This window comes from Temnothorax longispinosus, chromosome 5 (assembly GCF_030848805.1).
Source record: "Temnothorax longispinosus isolate EJ_2023e chromosome 5, Tlon_JGU_v1, whole genome shotgun sequence".
Taxonomy (NCBI): Eukaryota; Metazoa; Arthropoda; class Insecta; order Hymenoptera; family Formicidae; genus Temnothorax; species Temnothorax longispinosus.
The window spans coordinates 1,452,705-1,475,953 of NC_092362.1; the positions used below are offsets into that span (position 1 = coordinate 1,452,705).

The 23,249-nt window shown below is 41.0% G+C and overlaps 4 protein-coding genes and 1 long non-coding RNA gene across 8 annotated transcripts; 4 read left to right on the top strand and 1 right to left on the bottom strand.

Annotated features, from left to right (window-relative positions):
* Positions 1-3,250: 3,250 nt before the first annotated feature.
* Positions 3,251-6,569, top strand: LOC139812794 (proline-, glutamic acid- and leucine-rich protein 1). The gene is made up of 8 exons (XM_071777885.1): positions 3,251-3,511; positions 3,600-3,992; positions 4,109-4,455; positions 4,542-4,721; positions 4,811-5,078; positions 5,276-5,488; positions 5,557-5,849; positions 5,969-6,569. The coding sequence occupies exons 1-8, from the start codon at positions 3,398-3,400 to the stop codon at positions 6,567-6,569; spliced, it is 2,409 nt and encodes an 802-aa protein (XP_071633986.1). The 5' UTR covers positions 3,251-3,397.
* On the bottom strand, positions 6,553-10,153 carry LOC139812795 (cocaine esterase). Its single transcript, XM_071777887.1, has 7 exons — positions 9,888-10,153; positions 8,537-8,822; positions 8,290-8,475; positions 7,928-8,207; positions 7,368-7,843; positions 7,001-7,286; positions 6,553-6,927 (listed from the first exon to the last, which is right to left on the bottom strand). The coding sequence occupies exons 1-7, from the start codon at positions 10,137-10,139 to the stop codon at positions 6,642-6,644; spliced, it is 2,052 nt and encodes a 683-aa protein (XP_071633988.1). The 5' UTR covers positions 10,140-10,153; the 3' UTR covers positions 6,553-6,641.
* LOC139812797 (uncharacterized) lies at positions 7,723-10,496 on the top strand. 2 transcript variants are annotated; one of them, XR_011731941.1, is made up of 5 exons: positions 7,723-7,862; positions 7,956-8,495; positions 8,592-9,618; positions 9,725-9,794; positions 9,871-10,496. It is a non-coding gene; the product is annotated as an uncharacterized lncRNA (long non-coding RNA). The 2 variants fall into 2 exon arrangements; XR_011731940.1 differs by having other exon boundaries at positions 8,592-9,794.
* A 210-nt stretch (positions 10,497-10,706) lies between these two features.
* On the top strand, positions 10,707-12,767 carry Rpl8 (ribosomal protein L8). Of its 2 annotated transcripts, none has more exons than XM_071777888.1 (5): positions 10,707-10,854; positions 11,133-11,281; positions 11,535-11,676; positions 12,015-12,328; positions 12,529-12,767. In XM_071777888.1, exons 2-5 carry the CDS (start codon positions 11,144-11,146, stop codon positions 12,706-12,708), a joined length of 774 nt encoding a protein of 257 aa, XP_071633989.1. In that variant the 5' UTR covers positions 10,707-10,854; positions 11,133-11,143; the 3' UTR covers positions 12,709-12,767. The 2 variants fall into 2 exon arrangements, with proteins under 2 accessions (XP_071633989.1, XP_071633990.1); XM_071777889.1 differs by having other exon boundaries at positions 10,808-10,956.
* Positions 12,768-13,505: 738 nt separating this feature from the next.
* On the top strand, positions 13,506-22,951 carry Bel (ATP-dependent RNA helicase bel). 2 transcript variants are annotated; one of them, XM_071779585.1, is made up of 8 exons: positions 13,506-13,976; positions 14,592-14,673; positions 14,921-15,438; positions 15,535-16,007; positions 16,095-16,399; positions 16,514-16,813; positions 16,903-17,208; positions 17,386-22,951. In XM_071779585.1, the coding sequence occupies exons 1-8, from the start codon at positions 13,932-13,934 to the stop codon at positions 17,487-17,489; spliced, it is 2,133 nt and encodes a 710-aa protein (XP_071635686.1). In that variant the 5' UTR covers positions 13,506-13,931; the 3' UTR covers positions 17,490-22,951. The 2 variants fall into 2 exon arrangements, with proteins under 2 accessions (XP_071635686.1, XP_071635685.1); XM_071779584.1 differs by having other exon boundaries at positions 13,507-13,976; positions 14,592-14,682.
* The last annotated feature ends 298 nt before the right edge of the window (positions 22,952-23,249 follow it).

Sequence of the window (23,249 nt, forward strand, 5' to 3'; positions counted from 1 at the left end):
ACATTTGAATCAATCTCTTTTGATATATATATATATACATATACACTTAGAAATTGTAGTTTGAATATAAAAAAGGTCCTATTAAATCATTATTATCACCAAAAAGAGAAAAATTTTTCATCGGATAGTACACGGTAATTATTAAGTTGGATTACAAGCCGCCGTGTAAACGTAGTCAGAGTATAAACACGTTGTAAGAGAGTGAAAATAACGCGCCGCGTCTGTATCGGATTATAGCCAGCCGGCTGAGATCGGCTGAAGCTTTCCTGGGCATCTGGGCTAAGTAGTTGCGCGCGATGCGGCGCCGCGCAATTCCCCTCATTTGCGTTTACAATGCGTGATCCTTTTCGTTCGTGGCGCGAATAACACGCCAGGAGAGCAGCAAAACGCAATTAAGAAGTTCCGAGAAACGGCGGGGCGGGGCGGGGCGTTAATAGCGGCGTCAGCGTGCAACTGCCATTGTTGCGCCTTTTGTTCTCGCAGAGCGCGATTCACGTTGTTTTTCTACTTCAACCGTCTTTTACGTAACGTCTGAATTTCCGAGGCGCCGATCGCGTTCGCGCTCTGCGGAGTTCCTGGTACGATTTTTTGAAAGAGCATCGGACGATTGACGCTCGAAACGCGAGCAAAAACGAGTAGGTTTCGGCGATTTTGCGCTTCTCGCGTGGAAAAGTATAATTTGTAAAAAATTAACGGTAAATTGAAAACGTAAAATCCGAGTCATTCGAGGGGAAAAGGAAAGCACATTCGACCGATATTTTTTGTATTAACGTCGATTTCTCGGTTCTTATTGAAATGCAAATGCACAAGTTACTTTGAGTTTCTCTAAGTTTCGCCTGTATTAGCTAGAACTAATTAACTTTATAATTATATAGAGTAATTATAACTTTATAATTATATAGTTATAATTACTCGATGATGTCGATGAAGTATTGATGAAAATTCATATATGCGTCGATTAATATAACCCTAAATTATTTTTCACAATCCCTGATTCTCCTGGCTCGCAATTTTGAAATTGGCGGAAGGAGAACACGATGCGATCAAAATCTGTTCTGGAGAACTTGGACAATTTAGCTCGCAACTGAAGTGTTGCGAGCAAATTAATGTAAATAATTGAAATACAATAATTACACAATTAGAGAAAAACGTCATTTTACAGTCAGGACTCGATCTTGGTAGCCTGATAAAATTATTCGTGCGAATTTTATGTACATTTCTTTGCCTTATCATAAAATGGCATTTTTTAAATTTCTAATTGATTGTATATCATATCGGTCGTGTTCCATAATAATTACAGTTGCGTTTGACTCACGTTCGACGTTAATCTCGTTAACCGCATCAGCTCTCTCACGGGTGACAATGACCGTCCTCGGAAGTTGGAATCCTTGCCAATCCGCGGCGATCTGAAAACAAATGGCAATTAGTCACGCACTTCTCGTTTTCGCTCGAAATAGCGGCTCTTTTTAGGAATCGTATAAGCCAACGTGATGTAAACTTGCAGCTAAAGTGGGACGCCAAAGAGAGCTAACCTTTATCACGCGGCAATCGAATTTTCGTGGTCGTGAAGTGCCATGTTGCTAGCGCACGATTTCGAACGTTTCACGCGAATGCGTCGCGCGATCGTAGAATAAGGAAATTAACAGAAGAGACGTGCCGAGAAACGCGATCGACGAACGAAGCAGTCTCGTTTCTTTTTCGGGATATCCCGGTCGGATGGACGATCGAGAATCGTCACGCAGAAACTTTCGGAAACTCGTCTCAATCGTTACGTTGTTTGAACGGAGGAACGACGGAACTGTGGAACGACGCTATATATAGCTGCCATGTTGACGTGCTCGGTCTTGAATACACTCTTATTTGCAACTAAGAAAAAATTTACAACGCGCAATTTTATATACTTTTTTGAGAAAACTAGAAATCACAGACGCGCGCGCTTTTTAGCCTTAACATTACACTATTAATCTCTTCATACACACAACTGTCAAAATATAGGCATGATGCTCATGAAGTATATAAGCTATATAAGCACAGTGAGAGAACCAATCGCATCGCGGAAAAGTGGCAACAATTCAATCTCTTTTACATGCCTTCTTTACTATGTGTTTTGTTATATGTTAATTATATCAATTGTCTTATTTTGTTATTTTATACTGTTTATACACAAAAGTATAGAACAAGGATCGCGCATAGCGCCATTGTAGTATGATAACAAATTTATGTAGAAAAAATCTGCATGGTTAGAGGAAAACTAGTACCTAACTAATTAATATGCTTAAGTGATTTAAGAGTCGCTCTTTTATCTAATTGTAAGATTTATATGAACCGGAGCACTACGTTCTCTTTGGAACGTCACAATCGTCGGATAAGACGATTAGTCCCGGTCTACAATAGGTGGTTTAAGCCCTAAGCCTTAAGAAATTGATCAATCTGCAGTCGAATTTGAGGAGAATAATTGACTGTGATTGATCAATTTCTTAGGGCTTAGGACTTAGAGTTTAGAGCTTAAAACATTGTAGACCGGGACTTACGGTATTGCTAACGATATTCTTAAGGCCATTGCACGTAACAAAGTTTTAGTCATAATACGGTAAGGCCGTAAGAAAATAGACCAATCACACTCGATTATTCTTCGAGCTCAAGGAGAATAATCGACTGTGATTGGTCTATTTTCTTACGGTCTTACGTATGACTAAAACTTTGTTACGTGCAATGGCCTTTAGTAAAGCTTCGGAATAAAGCGGAGTTTACAATGAGAATTTAAGGCGCAAAATTTAAGCTTTAAGCTTTAAGCCTTAAGCCATAAGAAATTCACAAATCGAGTCAATTTCTTCTGGCTTAAAGTCTTAAAGCTTATAAATTGTAGACTCTGCTTAAAGACGGTCAAAGCATCATACAATCCTTCCTTTTTAAACTTTACAATTGCATTTAACTAAAAGAATCCGCTACTTAATATATTGTGTTGGCAAAACGCAATCGCGCGACAGTTTCGTCAAGCAAACTCCGTGCGATCGTAGTATTTATTATTTATATATATTTATATCGAATCCTTTACAGATTATACTAATGTAATTTAGAAATACGAATGCAATTAGTTTTCTACGCTAACCGAGATCATGATAAAGAATCAGAAATCATCTGTTTATGCTCTTATTCTCGTATATTTTGACTGGATCGATAGTCAAAGCTCGAATATATGTTTTAAAATGTAATTAGTTTGACGTGTCGCCATCTGTCGGCATTCCCTTACACGAGATATCGTAAACATCTAACCTCGCTTTACCACGTGTACCCAGTTTAACTTAACCTCAACAGGAAGCCGTTCCTCTAGGAAACACATAAGAAAAGAATCAAAGTATGTGATTTTTATAAGTTAAATAATAATAAATACGTAACAATGGCATCGATAACCAGATTAGTGAATTCCTTCGACGTGAATTCGGAAGAATTCGAATCGTTTGTGCACGATTTAATGGTCGATAACAACGACGTGCCGTTTGATAGCCACGAGGTACGCGAAGCAAATATCTTCTCTTACGCTCTTTCTCAATTTTTTTATAGACACTTCGCATAACATGTTGCTCGCGTTTACATTTCAGGTTGACGCTGTTCGAAATTTCTTTATAAAAAGTGTGAATTCTCGTATAAATCAAGGGGGATGCGATTTTTTACCTATCCTGGAAAGAATCTTGCCCACGTGTTCCAGAGATACGTTTTCCAAGTACGGTTTATTCTGGATAGTCAACACCACGAAAGTATTGGAAAATGTGCACACTAACACGAAAAACTTGATACTGGCGTGTAAAGTGTTGGGAGTTTTAATCGAGCACTGCAAGGAAATTCCAGAATTGCACAAACAGATCTCCATGCAACATGTGAAACAGCTTATAAACATTCTTAGCGCATTGCAACCAGACGCAAAATGTGGTGCAATCTACTACTTGGTCGCTGTTCTACTTTATCATTATCCTGAAGTTTGCGAAAAGTTTCAGGTAATGGATTCGACAAACTTTGTTCTATTAGCTAAATGTTTTACGTTGCACATTAATGCTGATCAACGTAAGAGATCGCGTACGAATAAGAAATTTATTGTTTTAACATTTTCCAGGGACTGATAAAGAGAATGATTTTATTACAAATTGACTCCAGGCAAGAGAACTTGGTTAACGCTAGCGCAAGATGCTACGTTCTTCTATCCAAAGCGACAGAACGCTCGTTTAAACCACCACCTTCTAAATCTGTATACACTGCAACTATGTTCAACGAAGCGTTGCTTTGTAATAGCTTGCATGCTATAATGGATGAACTGTTTTCTGGATTAATAGAGCTGGAGAGTGTAGACGTCTGGGATCAATTAGAATTACCACCTATTTCTAATAGAGACGTAAAGCAATACTACGATGGGCAGAAACAGAGATTTGCAAATTTGTGCATTTATCTTTCCTCAATGTTACGGTACTGATCTATAAGTCTTACATTTGATATTACATTAACGTCTCTTATTTAAAATCTTGAAATGTACATTTAATTTAAAATTTCAGCGGATATGATGCAAGAAATTCTGTTCTACCTCACGATATTCTGGGAGTTTTATGTCGAGGATTGGCAATAACGCCGTTAAATTTAAAAAATAAAACTTCCTTTAAGGAACAGATGCTGTACGTCGTCTTGCCAAAATTGCACATTAGTTTGCTCGCAGTTTTGGATGCGCTTATAAATGGGTATATATGCATATAAATTTTGATAAAATATATGTTCAATTGACTAATCATTGGGTAACCATGGTTCGTAATGTAAATGTATGTTTCAGATTTGCTCAGGAACTAGTACCATATGGGACGATCATATTACAGTTGTTCCAACAAACATTGCAATGGACAAGTGTCAGCTCCGAAGATCAAATGACATTTAGTGATAATAATAAACCTTTTAGAAATGTCAGGATATGTACTTACAAATGTCTCTGTTCGTGGTTAATTAATACGAGTTCGTTGTCAGGAATAGAGACAATTGCAAATGAATGTGTTACGTGCATATTGAAGGACATAACACCAGAACGAAGTTGCGTGTTATTATCTGTAAGTTTCGGTTAATTATCAATTAAATGCTCACTTTTATACTCATCTAATAATTATAAAGTTTCTAAACTGGTTTCATTACTATTGTAATTACAATTTTTATGAAAAGAGATTGTAAACTTTTTGCCTAAACTTCAAATAAGCTATATGTCTATTTAATTAAAAGTTATCTAATAGACAATTATTATTTTGTCCAGGTGCAACCAAAAACGCACTTGTCTAAACGGGCAATAAAACGTTTCAAACATAGTCAGTACGAAAACAGTACAGTTTTAAATAATGGAGAGAGTTCTTCTAAAAGTTCTTCTAAAACTGCACATTTAGATGCAGATTTGTGCAAAGAGGCTCTTATCGCTTTACAAAATATAATTCTCAGCGGTAATGTCCTGCTGAAACAATCATTTTACAAGGTAAGTTCATCTAGATTTATTTTGTTATAACAATGCATTACTATGATTTTCCTACATATTTCTTTTAGAACGTGCAGAATACCGTGATACCTTTATTATACAATCTTTATCTGGACTCTGCTGAACAAAAATTTTATAAAGATCACAACGTATGCCGCTTGGAACTATTTAGAGTATTAAGAGCTTTACAAATGAATCCACATGTGGCATCGTCATTTCCTGTACAATACTGTCTAGAAATATCGCACAGAGCAGCTCATGATATCGATTTAAATATTGTTCGAGAAGCAAAATTCGTATCAGCCGAGTTGGAAAAAATTATACATCCTATTGCGCCTACGTTACAGTTACCTCGGCAGCAGTAAGTGTTTCAAACCTTATTTAAGTTTATATTTTTTATATGCAAGAATTTGTATAGATAAGACTATATTAGCAGCTTTATTTGCATATTAAATAAATTAAATACATATTAACTTCTAGGGAACCTGATAATGAACTTGGTCTTGAAAATCTAGTAGAAGAAATTGCGACTACTTGTAGATCAGACCAAAGAAGTAGGATTGAAAAGGTTTTTAAAGATGCAGATGCAATACCACATAAACGGCAAAAAATCGTTGAAACACAAGGTGTAATAGTACGGGATGGCTACGATGGAGAATTAATAGAAGAGAATATGAATGGCATGAATATAAATTGGTCTCAGACGGATGGCAAGTCAGATGAGGAGATCGAAGAGGAGATCGAAGTAGTAGAGATTGAAGATGTAATACAAGAACAAGACAAAATACAAAACAAGGAGCAAAGTCAGCTGGATATTGATATAATTCCAAATGTTAATGCTGAAAGTAAGATGGAATGTGAATTGGCTGCACCCCTTAATACAGAAAAACAAAAGCAACATGAGAAATCTGAAGATTTCGTGTTGTGTACAGAAAAAGAGGACAAAAGGGTAGAAAAAAATCCTAAAATCAGTGAAAAAATAACAAAGTTGCAAGATGACCCGGATGTATGGGAATCGTTTGACGATGATGTAATAGAATCTCTAAGTTTGTTTCACGATGAGGTAAAATCAAATTATTAGATATTTTTATTTCATATATCTTTGCAATAAAAGAACATATACGTATAAAATAAACGTGTTATGAATAATAACTTAACCGAATGGTATCTGCGGTACAAGTACCTTCGGTAAATCATTCGTTTTCCGTTGCGTTGTATCTTTTTTCTTCGGTTCTTCGATTTTCTGATCTGTCAGTTTGTTCGCGACATTAAGGCCAGATTTGGGAATAAATTCGTTGACCGAGTCGACAGGTTTCTGAATTACGGATATCGGTACTTTGGCACCTTGTTCTATCAACTGAACAGGTACTTTGTATAAATTGCATATCGGTGACTTTAATCGTTCTGGTACAACCGTCCACAATCCCATTTCACAGTATCTGAAATTAATACATGGCGAATAGTTTAATGATGTACCGACTAATATTTAACATAAGGTTTTCGCGACGTTACCTAAAATTTTTCAAGCTTTTCGGAGCTGTCGTGATACTGACGAAGGAATTTGTGTCGTCCGAGAATTGTGGAACTATATCTGGCACCCAAGTGCTGTCATTAGATTGTACGTTTGTAGCAGGTGCATTAAGCGTGCCGCTTCTCGCGAAATTTGCTATCATATCTGTAAAAATGTCCGTTACGCGCTCATCCGCTTCGTCCGGCTTTCCGCCATCTCTCACTTTTTCGCCGGTAATTGTGTTTCGACCAAAGATGAATCCTAGATCGTCGCCGTGATTCAAATTACCTACAAACGAGACTTAATTATATCAATATTTATATGTAAGAATGTAACATGATGTATTTTATGAGTTATTATAAATTATACCATCCGAGGATCGTTTGGCGTCGACGATTGGCAATCCGGCGAGAAAGTCTTTACCATAGTTTCTATTTCCCTTATGGTCGAAAGTGTACAAAAATGTATTAGCTTTTTTGGACCAGTGGTCGACGGTCAGAAATGCGGGAGCGTTGTAAAGCGAATCGCCCAAAGCTTCCGCAACTTTTTCAATAGTATTCGGCCTGCCGTCACCTTGGAACATGTTGAGGTAGCCGCGGAAAGCCTGCGGGACGAATCGCGATCCGTTCTGCATATTTGGAACAGTTCCTTGCAGATACGGTATGAACTCACTGGTCAAATAATCCGGGACCGTGCTCAATTTGTTTTGCACTTCATCTCTGTATTGACCGAGAACGGCACCTCCCGCTTCGTCCTTCATAACTCCCGTTAATAGCGGGATAGACGGGAAATCGCCGAGCCTCAAAGATTCCTCCGGCGATGTGGTCATGAAGTTCGGAAGCGATCTTTTAAAAACGATCAACGGTAAGTTTGATTTAAAAAGAAATTCAACTTGGTAATATCTTAATCTCGATACTTTTGCACTATACCTCCCGTCGTTGGGACCTTCCATCACAGGACCAGGTGTTAGCAGATTGGCCAAGCCGGAGACGAAACCTCGGGCAGTCGCACGGATGTTCTCCAATTGGGAATCGATGCTGATCAATTTTTCGACCGGCAATTCTCGCAGGCAGTCCACCATTCTTCGCGCATCGTCTGTGGGACAGTCGTTTTTACGAGCTACGTATCTGGCGGTCTCGGAGGCGTCCTTGTCGACAGCGAAGTGAGATAAAACGGAGCCGGACATTGCGATCAAACCGTGGAAGTGATCTACAGAAATAGAATGATTTGTTAACGACGAGGAAGGACGCGTTAATTGTAGAGCGCGATAAATTGTGCTATCGGGGATTACTTTCGCAGAATTTTGATAACGACAGCATTATAGCGGAACTGGCGCCGGTGCCGTGACCGAAGGCTGTTATCCTGTTTGGATCACCGCCGAAGAAATGTATATAATCCTTCACCCAGTCGATAGCCAGCACCATGTCGAACATACCGTTGTTTCCCGGCATCACCTGTGTACCTGTACTCAGAAATCCTGAAACGAAAGAGATTTCGGTGAGATCACTTTCCTTCCTTGTTTAGCGCATCTTAATTACCTAACGTCCCTAATCTGTACTGGATAGACACGACGATCAGCTTCTTCTTAATCAGGTGTCTCATTTCGTATTGACACGCCGCACCTCTCCTAAAACCACCACCGTGGATCCATACCAGTACGGGATAGCCGCCGCTGGAATCTGGAAGCGATGGGGTGAAGACGTTCAGGAAGAGGCAGTCTTCGCTTCCGATGATTTTATCGGGTTCATTGTGACTGGGCTGAGGACAGGGAGGTCCCCACGTAGTGGCGTTGTACTCTCCTTCGAGATACACGGGCGAAGCTCGCTGAAAAAATTTTTTTTCTTATTAAATGAAGATGTTGATTTAATAACAATGATAACTTTATTATTTTTTTTTACGAGGCTTGATAAAGCATAAGAAAAAGTCAAAGCCAATAATGGCTGATATATTGTATTGGTAATAATTGTTAAAATTATTTAACGTTAATTTGTATTTCGATTTGAATTGCATAAAAGAAATATATAAATGTTTAAAAAGTATAGAGAAAGAATTATGTTTAGTTATTATAATGAGTGATTAATTGTCTATGTTTGACCGATATGTCAAATTATATAATTAATATTTGTTAAATAACGTATCATTTCTTGCGTCTCATATGGTTTGTTTTATGCTTCTTTTTATTTTTCGGACAGAACTGTCCGAATTTAATGAACTTGATAACACGTATCAAGTTCATTAAATCGGACCATTGTATGTGTGTGACAGGATACACTGAGAGATAAAAGGATGTTCCGTTCAGCCTGATCGTGCGCGTTATTGATTAATAGTAGTGTAAAAAATACGCAAAAAAAACCACGGCCTTTTGTTCTTACATGGAATAGCTATTAATATTCGCGGTTGCTCGTTAAAGTGACGCACACGTTTACTCCACAGGTCATTGAATTTAATTATCACATATATTGTGATGCTTTTCTAGTCTTTCTGCCACAGTTCACATAACGGTTTGAGTCGTTAACATTGTCGACGTGTACATTACGACTCACATTACACAAAAAATATTCTATAAATTGTACGGCTTGACAATTATAATTGGTATCTTTTCAAATTTTAATTTTTAAATGTACGTCATTAAGTCAATAAAAATTCTTATGTAATAAAATATTGATAGGATCTTAAAATTTAAATTAACTACATCATTAATATCTTACCCCATATATAATATGTAGATAAAGATCGCGAAGAATTCCAATTTTGCTAAATGTGCAAAGATTTTTAACACATTGAATTTATATGTGTGTAAGTTTATATTATATATTGTAATAATACATTTATAATACTATATATTTGATAATTCTTACTTTTATATTTATAGATCTATAAACGTTTTACCTGGAATCTAGCTCGACCGGTTGGTGGCTGCCCAAATCTGATTCCACGAAATACATAGAATCCCTTGTCAGGATCGCGGATGCCGACGATACGCGCGTCACGATCGTTTTTATTCACAAAAACCACCGGATCGTCCTCAGGAGGCTGCGCGGCCGGGATACCGCCGACAATTCTCTTCCGTCTGATCACATCTCGGGCACTTATTAACGTGCAAAGTAAAAGGATAACGAGCGAGACGACGCGTCCATCCATTTCGAATACGCGCGTTGAAATAAAAGAATTATCACCGCTCTCTCGCTGGACGATTTAGTGTGAACGAGTTGGAGGGGATGCGCATCATTCTTTATTACGGAATTGTTTTATCAATTTATTGCTTCACAATTTTTATCTAAATTATCTGAAATTGAATTTTTTTTAGAGAGGAAAAAGCGTCTCAGCATAATTATGACATATAAAATTGCAAATCTTCCTAATAGAATTTTCCTTTTAAAAGAAAGCAATTTTGTAATGAGACTTTACAGTAAGACTTTTTAATATAACGATTATTATATAACATAATTATATAATTAATATGTAATTAAATATAATAAAGTTAAATATATTGATTAAGTATATTTAGTATATAAATAAGTTATTGTAGTAATTAAATATATTAAAAATTGTTTAAATTCAATATTGAATTTTTGCTGAGAAAATTACTTTTTAGATGTGAGTTTGAAGAATTATTTACGTCTATTATAATTAACGCGTAATTTATTTGCTTATCTAATTCGTTAGAACATAACAAAATACAAAAATGTATGTAAAATATAAATTAATTGGATTAGGTGCACGCAGGAAACGAATTTGAATCGAACGCCGTTTTAGCGGGTTGACTACGCGATCAAGCGAAGCACTGTGGTATCCCCCAATCACGGCTGACTTCCGCTTTCACCTCCCTTCCCTCTGTTTGATGTCGGCTCCTCTGGTACGCACGGGGTTTTCGCTGGCGCGGATTATCCGCATCGATCTACCGCGCTCGAGACGAATCTGTCGAAAGAAGCTCACAATTACGTGATCCTCGTTTTCCGTGCGTAAGATACACTCGATATTTTCGCGAATCCGGCGAAATGATGGATTCGCACCTCGAGCGGCATCGTGAGGTTAAGATGCGCCAGCTGAAATGCACAACGTGTTAACGAGCGTGGTGCGTGTTGCGAGAGTGTCGTCGCGACGAGGCTCACCGATACCGTGATTTCTTTTCAGGTTTTTGAGCCATGGGTCGAGTGATTCGCGCGCAGCGTAAAGGTGCGGGATCCGTCTTCCGATCCCACACCAAGAGGAGAAAGGGAGCACCGAAGCTGCGGTCTCTGGACTTCTCCGAGAGGCATGGATTCATCAAGGGTGTCGTCAAGGTTTGCAGCAATTTTCTATTCTATTTGGCCATAATGGTTCCAATTAGCACGACTGTAGAATTCGGAGCGGCATTTTCGAGGCCTGGTGAATTGATTCAGCTTGTATTCATGATGATTTCTAACATACCTACGTCTGATTGATTAGATGACGTCAAATTAGAGGCTCTTTCTGAGGATACATTTGTCACGTTACTAAAATGTTTTCAGCTAGTTTAATAGGTATTATATGAGGTTTATTTCTTTTTTCACTCAGGACATCATCCACGATCCTGGTCGCGGCGCGCCGTTAGCGGTGGTGCACTTCCGTGACCCTTACAAGTTCAAAACGCGTAAAGAATTATTTATCGCGCCAGAGGGAATGTACACCGGCCAATTCCTGTATTGCGGAAAGAAAGGTATGCTCAACGATAATTTCTAAATGACATTGAACGAAACAATGTAAAATTAATGATGCTTTATTTAAAACAACCACTCTCATTTATAAGAATTTATTACATATTAAATTTGAAACATAAGGCAAATAAGAGCAAAATGCTGATGTTATAGCGAATAATATAAAATATAAAAAGTAACTTTAACATAAACATAAAAATGAATTTATATAATATAATTTGTATAATTTGTTTGCTCTTATTTGCCGTATGTTTTAAATTTGATTGTATATCTAGAGAGCGTTTTTCTTGGCTACATTACATATGAATTTTTATTAATGACAAAATGTAACGTTTTCCAGCCAACCTCCAGATTGGAAATGTGATGCCAGTCGGCATGATGCCGGAAGGTACAATTGTCTGCAATTTGGAGGAGAAGACCGGTGACAGGGGCCGATTGGCCAGAGCTTCTGGCAATTACGCCACAGTGATAACCCACAACCCCGACACCAAGAAAACTAGGGTCAAGCTACCTTCGGGCGCGAAGAAAGTCATTCCTTCCAACAACAGAGCTATGGTTGGGATCGTCGCTGGTGGTGGACGTATAGATAAGCCTATACTTAAAGCCGGTAGGGCTTACCACAAGTACAAGGCGAAGAGGAATTGCTGGCCTAAGGTATGCCTTCGGATTTTCACATTCGTTGCTGACACGATGTGTAACGAGAATTCAATTTTCTTAATGATGGCAATTAGACATTTGAAACCTGAAGAATTTCAATTTGTGGAAATTTTTTTCAACTGAATGAACGTAAAGCTCTTTTGCATCGAGCCTATGGTGCTTCCTCGCCGTATTTGAGACACTCGAAACTTTTTCAGGTTCGTGGTGTTGCCATGAATCCCGTGGAGCATCCTCACGGTGGTGGTAACCATCAACACATCGGTAAGGCGTCCACCGTCAAGCGTGGTACCAGCGCCGGTCGTAAGATCGGTCTTATTGCTGCTCGTCGTACCGGAAGAATCAGGGGAGGCAAGACCGACACGAAGAAGGACGACTAGATTAAACGCTAAATTTGGTGACATGTTGTACAATAAAGGAAAACATTTACAAAACTGCATTCGCTGTACAATCGAACAAATTCTACGAATTCCAGTGAGGTATTTTGGGCAACTAAAGCCGAACTGATCTTTTTTAGAACCAATCTTTCCTGCACCTATGTTTAATTGGATGGCATAATCACTCGTTCGGGACTTGACTAAAAGATGGATTTTGTTATCGTTGAAATTATTACGACAATTATTTTTATTATAATCCAATATATCCGAATTATTGACGTTTATTACGACCACGACAAAGAATAGCTAGTTTGTTGCGCCCACTCTGTGATTATAGATCTCAAAGATCTGCACTTTATCTTTTCTCTTTTTCTCTCCAATATGAAAAGGGAAAGAGGAAAGATAAACCGTGTAAGAAGTTCAGTTAAAAAGGAACAGACCTATCGATAGGATTCTTTTCTACATGAACAAAATCCTGATCTCCGCATGAAATTAAAAAAATGTATTCGCTCGCGAATTTCAAGTTGGCGAGAGCGTTCGGTACTTAACTCGACATCATTACCAACCGCGTTTTCGATCGGTCATATCATCGCACGTGCTCGTGCAAGAACTAATAAATATATACAAAATATTCCTAATGTAAGTTTACGATTTCTCGCGCCTGGCGTTTTTTTTTTTTTTCCCCTGCGACGTCGATCATATGAGGAAGGGGAGGGGGAACGTTCTCCCCACTCGGTTACTCGCGCGTCCCGTCGCCCCTGACATCCGGCGGAAGTCGGGGCGCCGCCATTTTGGCAGCTCGGGTTCTCGGCCATTTTTGTTGCGTCAACGTCAAGTGCGGCCAGGGGCCTCTCGCGCTTTCCTTCACGCCAGTTGCCTCCGGGATCCCTCCGTATCGTGTTCAGCTAAAGACTTGACCGGCGCGCGCCGTTCTTCGACGAACTGATAAAGGATCGGGTGCGAATTCGCGATTAAGCGAGGCTATCGCCTGCGCGAGGCGTATATATCAGTCCGCGAGACGACAAAGAGACCGAGCGAGAGACAGGGAGAGAAAGCGAAGGAGCTAGAAAGAGACAGAGCGCGTTGGGACGCGTTGGGAATTTTTTCGACTCGCGTGTGTGTGTGAGAGAGAGAGAGAGAGAGAGAGAGAGAGAGCAAGAGTAGACGAGCTTAAAAAGGGCTTCAAGCGACAGAGCTGCGAAACCTACGCACCGAGGCGGAGTAATATGAGTAATGCAGCCAACCAGAATGGATCAGGTCTAGAGCAGCAGGTAAGGGAAAAAAACGAAGGGCGAGAGAAAGGACCGCAGGAAGCCAGGAGGCATTGTTCCCTTCGGGGCCAGCGTCCTGCGAATCCTTTCCTCCCCTCCCCCTTCCCCGTTTTTCTCCTCTCGGTTTTTCGCACATCTCGATCCGGATTTTCCCTTTCGGGATCTCCAAACGCGAACATTCTCGCTTGTTCTCGCTGGAGAACGCAAGGGGAATTTCCTTTATCCGATCGAAGCGAGAGAGAGGGAGAGAGAGAGAAAGAGAGAGCATCATGGGCCGTCGTCACTCGTCGGCCAGCTCGTGACGTACGCTACGTATAATGGCGGCAAGCGATTCCGGGAACGGCATGCCTATTGCCTCGTGTCGCGACGCGCTCGCTCTTTCTCTCCTATCTCTTTTTCTCTCTCTCTCTCTCTTCCTCTCGCGCCTGTTCCCGAGATAGGATTGCGCGCGGCGGGGGAGGGGGCGGGGGGGAGCGCACAAGTCGGATTTTCGCGGATCGAGATGACTCATCGTCGGGGAACCGAATGATAATGACTTTATCCGCGCGAATGTCACGCGGTCGCGAATACCAGACTCCGATCTAACCTGAGCTCTCTCTTTCTTTTGCCCCGCAGCTAGCTGATCTGGACTTGCAGGGCTCCCGCCAACCAAGTGGGGGCCGCTACGTTCCACCGCATCTTCGTCATAAAGTTGCGAGTGAGTACAGTAAGTTGTCGAAATTGTTAATTCGCGAGGTTGCTTTGAAAAAATTCAACGCTCGTTGTCGCATGTGATTCTTATGGCGGAGTATCAAGTGATGCGTTACAATATAGCAAGTCGACATGTTGGGGCTGATAAGCGTGTACTGGCCAGCAGAATGTCGCTTGATCTTAGCTTGTGGAATCGAATTGCTTTAGCAAAGAAGAAACGAATATACATAAGTGTGGAATTTTTTTCTCAACAGGTAATCCACCCGCCGATTTGAATTACTCTTCCAACTCAAGACCGTTTACTGACAGAGACAGAGGGGGAGATCGCGATCGCGACCGAGGAAGGGATGATCGCGATAGGGCCGGAGGCGGTTATCGGGACTCGCGGAGTCCTCGCGACGTCGATTTCGCGAACTTCGGGAGCTTCGGTGGGCGCAATAGGCGCAGTCAGGAAAATGGAAGGGATTATAGATACCCCAACGCCGAGCGCGATCGACCAATTAGCGGCAACGATCGCTGGCAGGAGCCTGTTCGAAATGATCGTTGGCCGGACAACAGAAATGACAGGATGGGAGGTAGCGGCGGGAGATGGGGCGATGACAGAGGTGGCAGAGGCGGCAGAGGCGAAGTCGACTGGACGGTCCCAACTGCCAGGGATGAGCGAGTGGAGCTGGAGCTGTTTGGTACTGGCAATACTGGGATCAACTTTAGCAAATACGAGGATATCCCAGTTGAGGCTACCGGAGATAACATACCACCACACATCACATCTGTGAGTATACGATACATACACGGGACTTTATTTGGTATTTATATTTTTCACACGCACACACCACACATCTAATCCCCTTGCTTTCTAATTTTTCAGTTTGACGAGGTTAAGCTGACAGAGATAATAAAGAATAGCATCGCCTTGGCAGGATATGACAAGCCTACACCGGTACAGAAGTACGCGATACCGATCATCATCAATCGCCGTGACGTGATGGCCTGCGCTCAAACCGGGTCCGGTAAAACAGCAGCCTTCCTAGTGCCAATACTGAATCAGATTTACGAGAGCGGGCCGCGACCGCCGCCACCGCAAGCGAACTCCTCCGGCAGGCGTAAGCAGTATCCGTTGGGTCTTGTGCTGGCCCCCACGAGAGAGCTCGCTACGCAGATATACGACGAAGCGCGGAAATTCGCATACCGATCGCGTATGCGCCCCGCGGTCGTATACGGTGGTTCCAACATAGTAGATCAAATGCGCGAGTTGGATCGCGGTTGTCATCTACTCGTGGCAACGCCTGGGCGTCTGGTGGACATGTTGGGACGCGGTAAAATTGGCTTGCATAATTGCCGGTACGTTTACATAAACAATAATTGAGTTAAGAATAACACGAATTAATTTATTATTTCATTTACTCATTATTTATGTTTGTGTTATAGATTCTTGGTACTAGATGAAGCAGATCGCATGTTGGATATGGGTTTCGAGCCGCAAATAAGACGCATTGTCCAGGAAGATAATATGCCGCCGACTGGAGAGAGACAGACTCTCATGTTCTCTGCCACTTTCCCGAAAGAGATTCAAATGTTAGCCAGAGATTTTCTCAGCAACTACATCTTCTTGGCGGTTGGTCGTGTGGGATCGACTTCTGAGAATATTACACAGAAGATTGTATGGGTGGAAGAACATGACAAACGTTCATACCTACTTGATTTGCTGCAGGCTAGCAACTTTGCAGATCCTAGTAAGTTTTAATACTGAGTTAGACTCGAATCAACATCGAATTTCCAGGTGTAAAAATTTATTTATAATTGGTAATGCAATAAAAAGGTTAATGCTTTACGCTTGTGTTACGCAGCTGCTGAGTCACTCACCCTAGTGTTCGTGGAGACTAAGAAAGGTGCCGACATGCTCGAAGAATACTTGGCCTCAATGGGATATCCGGTTACCAGCATTCACGGCGATAGGACTCAACGCGAACGAGAGGAAGCATTGCGTCGCTTCCGCGCGGGCAAAGCGCCGATCCTGGTCGCTACCGCAGTGGCAGCGCGTGGCCTCGACATACCGCACGTTAAACACGTCATTAATTTTGATTTGCCCGGCGACGTTGAGGAATACGTTCATCGTATCGGTCGTACCGGACGTATGGGCAATTTAGGTTTGTTTTACTTCGGAATTATTGCACTGCTAGCAATTGTTTGACAAAAAATAGATACACGTTACATCGCGTCTCGTTTTGTAATTCAGGTCTGGCCACATCATTTTTCAACCATAAGAATCATAATCTGGTACGCGACTTGGTATCTCTGCTTATCGAAGCCAATCAGGACCTTCCACCTTGGCTGGATGACATGTTTAACGAAGCGAGATATTCCGGAGGTAGTTCTCGGCGACCAGGAGGTGGCGGCGGCGGCGGCGGTGGCGGCGGCGGTGGTGGTGGTGGCACCAAGGGACGCTTCGCTGGCGGCGGCTTTGGTGCAAGAGATTATCGTCAACAACCCAGTTCTGGGCCTGGTCGTAGTAATGGGCCATCTAGACCTGGTGGTTACGGAGGTAAATGATTAATAACAGGATACCAATCTCTTTTTCTCTGATATTAATTTAAAATGTTTTATTAATATTTGATTTTAGAATATTAATTTAAAAAGCTGATGGGATATCTAAATAGTATAATTGCTGTTTTTTTTTTACACAATATTTACAATATTTTATTTATTTTTCTTATTACAGGCGGTTATTCAAATTACGGAGGTAACTTTAATTCATCGTACAATAATTCCACTAATAATGGCAACAGCGGCGGCCCCGACTGGTGGGGAGGATGGGACAAGTAGATGATTATTTCCATCTCTTTCTACTTCATCATAATTATTATTACTCTACACGCAAATTCAATTATATGTAAGGAAGACACGACATTATTATTATGTCTGACACTACACGCACGTGTTTTGCGCGCGTATACATGTACACATGCGCAGAGTACAGACAGTTTCACGTATAATACGTATTCACGTTTTCGCTCGACTGCCTGTGCACTCCGAGTTTTTGGATGAGAAGCAGAAAAAAAAGAATACTTATGTTTAAATTCCACTATATTACATTTGTTCGTGAGCGACATTGACAAATCCTGCGTGCAATTTAGTATTCGCGCCGGTGGATCGCCGGATGATATCTCAAATGTGAATGATCTCACCATAAAAAGAAAAGTGCGAGTATGGTAAATAGGATTTGTTCGACACTTATTAGTTAGAGATCCATCCAACATTTCGTTGCCGTGCGTGCTGAGAAACACAAGTAGTATAACCACTAACGAATCAAATCGGTAAGTCGTTAGTCCCTGTTCGGAGGGAATAACGATGTAACACATAGTAGCTGAAGAAACTTAGTAAAATTTTTTAGAACTCCTGTCGAGATTATAGGGGGCTCATCGTAACTTTATTATTTACACACTTTCTTTTCTTTTTTTCTTTTATAGGGGGTACGGTGGGGCGTATCTTCGGTAATTATAGCGTAATATAAACGTTTGACTGTTGTCAAAAGAACATTTTTAATGCACAAGTATTTTATTGCCTTTGCTACCATAATGGCCAGTAGAAGTCATGCTGTTTCGTTTAAATGGATGGCATATAATTCTTTATTTATACACGTGCACGTTTATCGATACGCCTAGGATACGCCAAATTACCGTCGCCATAGATTACATGATGATTCCTTATTATTTTTTTTTTCCTTAATTTGCTGTAGTTCAGCGACGAATGGTACTTTGTTGTTTTGCCGTCCCCAAAGAGAGACGATATTGCGCCGGCAATATATGGTTTACTTGAAATAAGCCACGTGAATTTTTCGGGGATCGACGGTTTTGATATTGAGAAAGAGAAAAATGGCAACACAGGCTACGTCTTAGGATACCTTTAGAAATCTCACATTTTCATTATAGCCTGATACGCATTGATAATTTTAGAAATTTTCAAGACGGCGTTCATGCGATTTACAAAGCCAGCAGTTATTTTCATAAGTTATTCTCATAACTTTGTTACAGTGATACCTCGATATATATATATACGGCGGTTACATAATGTCGGAAAGGAAAGTTTCCACTTTTTGTCGTAAGATTTTTTTCTTTAAAGAAACAATCTTTCTGTCTTTTTTGATAAAATTATTTGCCGTCTTTGCACTGTTTCTCTTCCAAGTGTTGTGAACGTTTGCAGCGAGAGCCTTGATGGCGAAATTTTCCACAGATGCCTATAACGAATATGGAGGTTTCACTGTACAAATGCGGCTAGATTATGCTTTAGTGGAAAGAGCAGGTATATATAAATGTTTTATGTACCTGAGCTTGTAGTTCTACAGACGGAACTGCGTTGATCCCACGTAGAAGCGTGCTTCTCGAATAGCATTTCTAAACGTAACGGAGACGTTGCCCTGCGAAATTGGTATGGCGCTTTATAAAAAGAAAATCTTAGTCTGCAGTACCGAATGCGAATGTGTGAGTGCTCATATGGAAGATAAATTATATTGAGACAGATTAAAAAATACGGTTGCAGTTACAGAGGGGTATTAAAAACAAAGAGCAAAGGGAGAGATGCTTTTTGCATTGACATAGCGGGCTCTATCTTCATTAAGAAAAAAAAACAAAATAACGGGAGGGGGGAAAGATAGAAAGCAGCATAAGCCTCTTGAGGGAGACACACGGGGTGCACTCATGTTATTTTCTAGCTGTATTTATCAGTATGATACGCGCGTTATATATATAAATACATAACACTAAAATAATTGAAAAACGACTGTGATATCGAACGATCTTGTGACATTCAATTTCCACGCGAATTGATGAAACGAACAATTAACGGGATAACAAATACAAATAAATGTGTATTAATTAATCGGTATTGAATGTCGGGAAGGTGAACTAGCTCAGGTTGTTTGAGCTGAGAACAAGAATATTAAGTCGTTAAAACAGTTAACACAACACAAGACAACGTGGCTGTTGTCCGATCGGGGAGGGCTGAACGCTAGGCTCTTGGCGGTCCCGGGGGACCTTTCTAGGGCATTGTTTCTGCTTAAAGTAAACGCGCATTAAACGATATAATAGATGACGCGAGCTTGCGAGTCATTTACCGGTTGAATGATGACGTTGGGTATAGGGCTTTGTAGGATGTCGATATCGTTTTGTGCTAAAAAAAAAAATAAAAGAAAAAACGTCGGGTTCTTCGTCTATCTAATCTACTACGTGAGGGGAAAAAGTACAAATTCGATTTGCGTCACAACCGACAGGATTTTTAGACATGTCATACTTATACCTGTTATATTACTAGATTTAATAGTGCAATTCGCGTGCGTGGAATCGTATGCCGTGTGACCGTGGACCAAGGTGTGAATGCCTCTTTTACGAGAGGGATCGAATAATTATTTCATCATAGAGCATTCAAAGGGGTTGGGGTAGCGTTTAACGAGGTAAACGAAAAAAAAAAGATCGTTGGCTTCCGACCGTTGGGTGCGAGTGTTCTCAAATTTTTTAATACGATTCGTCATCGAGGCTATTATCACGTCAGCTCTCGGAGGCCCCGCCAAGAACGTTACTTACGGAGAATCCTTTCGCGGACGGCGGTATCGTTCATTCACGCCGTGCCGATCTCTCGTGTACGGCAACGTGTATATCATTTTCGTAGGGAAGACTCCGCGTCGGTTCCGAGACTGACGTTACGTACACGCAGGCTTCTCTTGCGTCTTCTTTCCTATTTTATTTTGTATTATTTTATAAAAAGTGACGAAGGAAAAGGTATCGGTAGAGTTCCCGATTCCCACGGGGAGAATTGAAATTTTGGCGAACAAAGGCAGATTTGCGTAACGGATCAAATTTAAACGTACACGATAAAAGATTTTTTTTTATCGTTAACTCTTGGATGCATGAAAACGGGGTGGGACTTCGAGACCTTTTCTTTCCTCTTAGGTAATTCTTTTGTCGATATCGTTCGCGATTAGAAAATTTATCCCATTAGGAGGCCACGCATCCAAGGGTTAAAAGTTGCAACTGTACGATGCGTTTAGGCATTTCGCGGACGCGTCGATCGCGTGTCGCGCCCGCGTTTTTAATCAGTCCCTTATTGCATTTCGAAACGAACGCTTTTTTTTCTTTTCCGACTTACATGGTGGGCAGAGAGAGAGAGGGATACATTTCGAGCGGCCGGCGATTACAACGTACGCCACTTCCGCGTGTTGTTGTCCCCTTAACTTAAATAATTTTCCCTTCAACGTGACAGCGTCCACGATCGGTATATCGATCACCGATTGGCAGAGAAACTTTCGCTTCGTTATTTCTCCCGCGATGACGTTAACGTCGAAACCTGATTATTGTCGAACGTTCCTGCAAGATAGTCAAAATGTCCACCGTGTAGTAAACCGACATAAATGTGTATAAATTTAAACGTGCGGTACTATGACTTCTTCTTTTTTTTTCTTTTTTTTTTTTAATAGCGTATTAGCATACTTAGGAGAAATAGAGAACGATAACTGCGATTATTATTTATTGATCGATTTAGTATTTATTTTCTACGTTTCGGAAGGTAAACAGTAAATGTATGTCTTCTGTACTGTACACGTTCTTTTCTCATGTTTGGTCCTCTGAAGTATATCGGACGAGCAGCCTTAGGGGGAAAAATAAATAAAAGAAAACACTTTACGGATTACAGTTCTAAAGAACGGAATATATGATCAGACGAAAGATTAATTTTAAAGAGTATAGTGCGAGGGAAGAGAGAAAAGGTTGGGGTGAGAAGTGTGAGAATGAGAGAGGGGCTAATCGAACGAACACAGGCATCAAAGGGAACGAGGGGAAAAATAAAAATAATAAAAACAGAGGGAGAAGGGAAAAGCGGCGTTGACTGTGACTGCAATCATTATCGAAGAAGGGAGAGGAAATTCCGCAGAGGAACACATTGCACATCGTATGAAAATGTAAAAACGCGAATGCGCGCGCGACAAATACAATACTATTGAACGCCGGCCAGACGGGGGGAGGGGGCTGGTCGCCGGCGAGTCGCGGCGCAAATTGTTCACGTGCGAGTAGTCTTGTATTTTTTATTATTTTACATTTATAAGCGCGCTCGATCGGGCTCGATTCCCGACGACGAGAGGAGGAACGGGCGCGCGCATTCTCCGTGGTTTCTCCACTCTTGCGCGTCCTCCCCCTTGGGAGGTAACGAGAGCGCGGATTTTCGCGGGGGTGAGAGAACACCATAAAAAAAAAGAGAGAAGCGCGCCCGTTCCTCCGGAGGAGCGCCAGCAGCGAGGTGGGATGGCAAAAGAAACGTCTTCTAACTTGTTCCGAGCGTTTTTTCGATTTGGTACGAGGACGGCATAATCGTGCGCATGTAATCGGATCGTTGGGGGAGATGCGAGAGGTGGGCGCGGGAGGCAAAAGGAGGAAGGAAAAATTTCAATTTTTGCTGCGTGCGGCGAAAAAAAAACGGAGGGGGGGGGTCGCGACCCCCCCCCCCCGGCGGAGGGGTGGGCGACATGCGTACGATGCGTCGCGCGACACACTCCTCACGCGTTATTTAACTTGTAACCGTAATGATACTATACTAATCACTTCACTCGCATTGCCCAGTGCGGGAGGGGTGTCTTTGAACGGAACGGTGAACGTACCATTCTGTCGGTCTCTTATTTAATAATTTGCACATTTACACGCGCTAATGTAGAGGCGAAAAAAACCGAATATTCGAACAAAGATTACCGAATGTTCCGATGAACTGTTGCACGGCTATATGTGTGTATTTGTATATGATATATATACGCAATACATAGATATATATGTGCACGTTGGGTAAATTGACGGAAGGAGAGTGTCTCCAAAGACGGGGGGGAAGGGGAGAAGAGAAATTGATCGAAGAGGAAGAAGGAAGAGGTTCATCAGCATGCGTCGTATATTTATTCTTCATTAGCAATAAATCTCCCTGCGCGCGTTTCTCTTTTCTTTTTCTTCCTTTACATTTCTTCGATTCCTCTTTTCCTCACTTTCTCAACGTTCCAGACGCTCTTCCTGTACACGCGCTTGTCGCGTGTGTATATAGGCATATTTAAAACGTATGCTCGTGAAGAATTGATGTAGAGTGTCAATATTGTTACAAAAAAAAAAAAAAAGAAATTACCTCATACGGGACGATCACATATTAATTCGATGTTCTTTCATTCGGTGAATTTTTCCGTTTATTTATAGTATTACGCGAAGAGAAGGAAGAGAGAGTGACAGGAGACTTCTACAAAAATGAATATAATAAAGATTACAAAAGGATCAAGGCGTGTGGCTTCTCTTTCGTCGCTTCCCTTGCACCTGCGTGCTCCAACATTTTTGCGTATCGAGGAAAAGTAATTTAAGTCTTATAATCGTCTTGTGTGGCCACTCTCTTCGTGTCGGATGTTGAAGAATTATACATGCGGCCTGTAATTACGAGAATTCAAGTTCGATTATTCCTCAGCAAGAGCTTGCATTGTATAGAATCTTTAGATAATCTTTAATCTTGCATTAGACTAAAATTTTCTCTAATTAATCTTCAAAATATTGGAATGTACAGTGGTTGTTTGGGCAGCCT

Bases quoted from the DNA above. Each gene is read 5' to 3' on its own strand.
- Rpl8 (XM_071777888.1), top strand. From the start codon at position 11,144: ATGGGTCGAGTGATTCGCGCGCAGCGTAAAGGTGCGGGATCCGTCTTC. The intron at 11,282-11,534 runs GTTTGCAGCAAT...TTTTTCACTCAG, and splicing joins TCATCAAGGGTGTCGTCAAG to GACATCATCCACGATCCTGG. The intron at 12,329-12,528 runs GTATGCCTTCGG...AAACTTTTTCAG, and splicing joins AGAGGAATTGCTGGCCTAAG to GTTCGTGGTGTTGCCATGAA.
- Bel (XM_071779584.1), top strand. From the start codon at position 13,932: ATGAGTAATGCAGCCAACCAGAATGGATCAGGTCTAGAGCAGCAG. The intron at 15,439-15,534 runs GTGAGTATACGA...CTAATTTTTCAG, and splicing joins TACCACCACACATCACATCT to TTTGACGAGGTTAAGCTGAC. The intron at 16,008-16,094 runs GTACGTTTACAT...TTTGTGTTATAG, and splicing joins ATTGGCTTGCATAATTGCCG to ATTCTTGGTACTAGATGAAG.
- LOC139812794 (XM_071777885.1), top strand. From the start codon at position 3,398: ATGGCATCGATAACCAGATTAGTGAATTCCTTCGACGTGAATTCGGAA. The intron at 3,512-3,599 runs GTACGCGAAGCA...TTTACATTTCAG, and splicing joins TGCCGTTTGATAGCCACGAG to GTTGACGCTGTTCGAAATTT. The intron at 3,993-4,108 runs GTAATGGATTCG...AACATTTTCCAG, and splicing joins AAGTTTGCGAAAAGTTTCAG to GGACTGATAAAGAGAATGAT.
- LOC139812795 (XM_071777887.1), bottom strand. From the start codon at position 10,139: ATGGATGGACGCGTCGTCTCGCTCGTTATCCTTTTACTTTGCACGTTA. The intron at 8,476-8,536 runs GTAATTAAGATG...CTTTCGTTTCAG, and splicing joins GTACAGATTAGGGACGTTAG to GATTTCTGAGTACAGGTACA. The intron at 7,287-7,367 runs GTATAATTTATA...TCTCGTTTGTAG, and splicing joins CGCCAAACGATCCTCGGATG to GTAATTTGAATCACGGCGAC.